The sequence below is a fragment of the Trichechus manatus genome, unplaced genomic scaffold (assembly GCF_000243295.1).
Source record: "Trichechus manatus latirostris isolate Lorelei unplaced genomic scaffold, TriManLat1.0 scaffold00185, whole genome shotgun sequence".
NCBI classification, from domain to species: Eukaryota; Metazoa; Chordata; class Mammalia; order Sirenia; family Trichechidae; genus Trichechus; species Trichechus manatus.
In genome coordinates, this window is record NW_004444121.1 from 4,218,728 (window position 1) to 4,221,914 (window position 3,187).

The 3,187-nt window shown below is 64.9% G+C and overlaps 1 protein-coding gene across 1 annotated transcript in view; it reads right to left on the reverse strand.

Annotated features, from left to right (window-relative positions):
- EPPK1 (epiplakin 1) overlaps positions 1-3,187 on the reverse strand; it is a 9,051-nt gene that overhangs the window by 573 nt on the left and 5,291 nt on the right. Inside the window, exon 3 of the mRNA XM_023741616.1 lies at positions 8-3,187. This exon is cut by the window's right edge and continues 83 nt beyond it. Coding sequence (XP_023597384.1) covers positions 8-3,187 — 3,180 coding nt within the window. The remainder of the gene's footprint in view (positions 1-7) is intronic.

The window sequence follows — 3,187 nt, forward strand, 5'->3', positions numbered from 1 at the left end:
TAGATGCTCATGGTCTCCTGGCGGTCAGGCGCGTCCCTGCAGGGCCCCAGCACGCCGGCGATGCAGCTGGTGCCCTCCAGGTAGCGCTTGACCGTGTCCATCTCTGTGACCTCCTGCAGGGTCTTGGTGCCCTGGGCCAGGTCCCGCAGGGTCTCGGTGTCCAGGATCTTGGCCCTGCGCAGCTCGGAGGCAGACACCTGGCGACGCAGGCCGCGGAAGGACACCCGACTCAGCCGTTCCTCCGTCTCCTCCACCACCTGGGTGAGGATGGCCACAAGAGCGGGCAAGGCCAGGGTGCCGGCCGCGTGCTGGGCCAGCAGCTCCTCCCGGCGGGTCTCACTCAGGTAGGAGGACCAGAGGACGTCCCAGGCAGACGGCGTCTCTCCCTGGAACTGCCCGACGTGCAGCTGCATGGTGGCCGCACGCAGGGCCTGCTCCTGGCGGCGCCGGGCCGCCTGGGCGTCATCGACTGCTTCGGTGTTGGTGTCGCCTTTGGGCTCGGTCTCATCTTTGGTGTGGGAGGGCCCCGTGCCAGCCGTTGCTTCCCGGTGGTGACCAGTTTTTTGCTCCCCGGGGCACCCTTCGGCTTCCTCGATGATGGTGGTTAGCCTTCGCGTCAGCCCGGGTAGGGCCAGCGAACCCGAGCCAAACTGGGCCAGCAGCTCCTCGCGGGTGTCGACACTCACGTAGCTGGATGTCAGCACGTCCCAGACGGGCAGGGCCGGGCCCTGCAGGCGGCCCACCCGCACCTCCATTGTGGCAGCACGCAGGGCCCCCCGAGGGTCCTTCTGGGAGGCCCCGTCCAGCAGCGCCGTCAGGGCGGCGCCCACCTCCTGCACCGTCAGCGTGCCTGCCAGGTACCTGCCCAGCAGGTCCTGCCGCTGGCTTTCGGAGACCTCGCGGCGGAAGAGCAGCTCCCACACGGACACGCTCTGTCCCCGCAGGGCACCTGAGCACGGGGTCACGCGGGCCTTGTGCAGCGCCGCGCGCAGCTCCTCCCCCAGCTGGTGCACGGTGGCGCCCGGGCCCGCCAGCTGCAGCATGTAGAGCCCGGTGTCGGGGTCCCGCACGCAGCGCCCCAGCAGCTGCAGGTAGGTGAGGTTCTCGTGCGTGTTGGGGTCGAAGAAGCCCTTGGTGTCATCGCCGGGGTCCGCCAGCACGCGGTTCATGTCCTCGTCGAAGTAGCCGCGCTGGTAGGCCACCTCCACGGGCAAGCGGTGGCTGTGCACGGGGTCGATGATGCCGCCCGTGGCGATCTGGGCCTCCAGCAGGCGCACGCCGTGGTCCCGCACGATGAGGTCCTTCTGCAGGGCCTGGAAGAGGGAGATCTGCTCGCCCGTGTAGGGGTCGGTGTAGCCGGTGACGGCGCGCTCGGCCGACAGCAGCTTCTCACGCAACTCGCCGCCCACCACGCCCTCGGCCACGGCCTCCTCCACCGACAGCCGCCTGTTGCCCACCGGGTCGATGACGAAGCCGGTGGCGGCCTGGGCCTCCAGCAGCACCAGGGCGGTGCCGGGCCGCAGCACGCCCTTCTGCATGGCCTGGTAGATGCTCATGGTCTCCTGGCGGTCAGGCGCGTCCCTGCAGGGCCCCAGCACGCCGGCGATGCAGCTGGTGCCCTCCAGGTAGCGCTTGACCGTTTCATGTTCTCGGATGTTCTCCACTGAGCTCTGGCCTTTCTCCAGCGCCTCCAGCATGTTCTTGGTGATGATGTTTGACTTGAAGAGCTCGGAGGCTGTGACCTGCCTTCGGATCCCCTGGAACCACAGCTGCTCCGTGCTCCTCTCCTTGTCTGCGATGAGCTCCAGTGTCACCTTCACCACCCTCTCCAGAGCGTGTGCCGTGTCCTTTTTGTATTTTGCCACCAGCTCTTGCTTCTTTTCCTCCGTTATGTACTCCGAGTTCAGCAGTTTCCACACTGACCATCGCTGGCTACAGTACCGTCCCACCGTGATGTCCACCCACTCAGCCTCGAGTGCCTGCCTCGTGGCCTCATCGATATACCCGCAGTCCTGTGTGTCCTGGGCCACTGGCAGCAGGGCCCAGCCTGTCGCCTTCTCCACCTGGCACTGCGCCTGCAGGTCCTGATACGTGACGCTGTCCCGAGTGTTGGGGTCCACAAACCGCTTCTTCATGAGCTTCTGATCTGACACTAGCAGATAAGTGTCCTGGTTCAGGAGGCCACGCCGGTAGGCCATGTCCAGGGGTACGCGGTGGCGGTGCAGGGGGTCGATTACACCGCCTGTGGCCACCTGCACCTCCAGCAGCCTCAGTGCATCTTCCCGCAGGACTAGCTTCTGCTCCATGGCCTGGAACAGCGAGATCTGGGCACCTGTGGCCGGGTCGGTGTGTCCTTTGGCTGCCTTCTCTGCACTCAAGAGTTTTTCCCGTAACTCTGAGCCCACTAGACCGGCCGACACGGCCTTGTCCACGGAGAGCCTCTGGTGATTGCGAGGGTCCAGCATGAAGCCTGTGGCTGCCTGCGCCTCCAGCAGCTGGACTGCGATCCCCATGGGGACCAGCTCCTTCCTGCTGGCCTCGTAGATGCCCATGACCTCCTGGGTGGATGGCACGGTCACCCCCGCGATGCAGCCGTGGCCCTCAAGGAAGCTCTTCACGTGCGCCAGCTCATGGAGGCCCTGCTCGCCGCCCCTGTCCATATGAAGAGCGTCCAGTGTTCCCTTATCAATGACTCCCGAGTTGAACAGCTCCGCGGCCGACACTGGTCCCTGGGGGCCTGTCACCTGGATGGCTTGGTTTTGCTTCTCGGTTTCTTCAACCGTCATGGTGATGACCTCCAACAGTCTCTGCAGGGATAGCTTTTTGGCTTTGTATTCCTGGATGAGTGCTCGCTGCCTTTCCTCCGTGAAGTATTGGGAAGACAGCATGTCCCAAAGGGAGACCGTCTGTCCCGCAAACCTCCCCACGTGCATCTTGGTGGTTTTTGATCCCAGAAGGTTCCTGGTGGCCTCGTCAATGTACACGTAGGTTTCTCCTTTCTTGATGATCTGCAGCATGTACAGCCCTGTGTCGGGGTCCCGCACGCAGCGCTCCAGCAGCTGCAGGTAGGTGAGGTTCTCGTGCGTGTTGGGGTCGAAGAACCCCTTGGTGTCGTCGCTGGGGTCCGCCAGCATGCGGTTCATGTCCTCATCGAAGTAGCCGCGCTGGTAGGCCACCTCCACGGGCA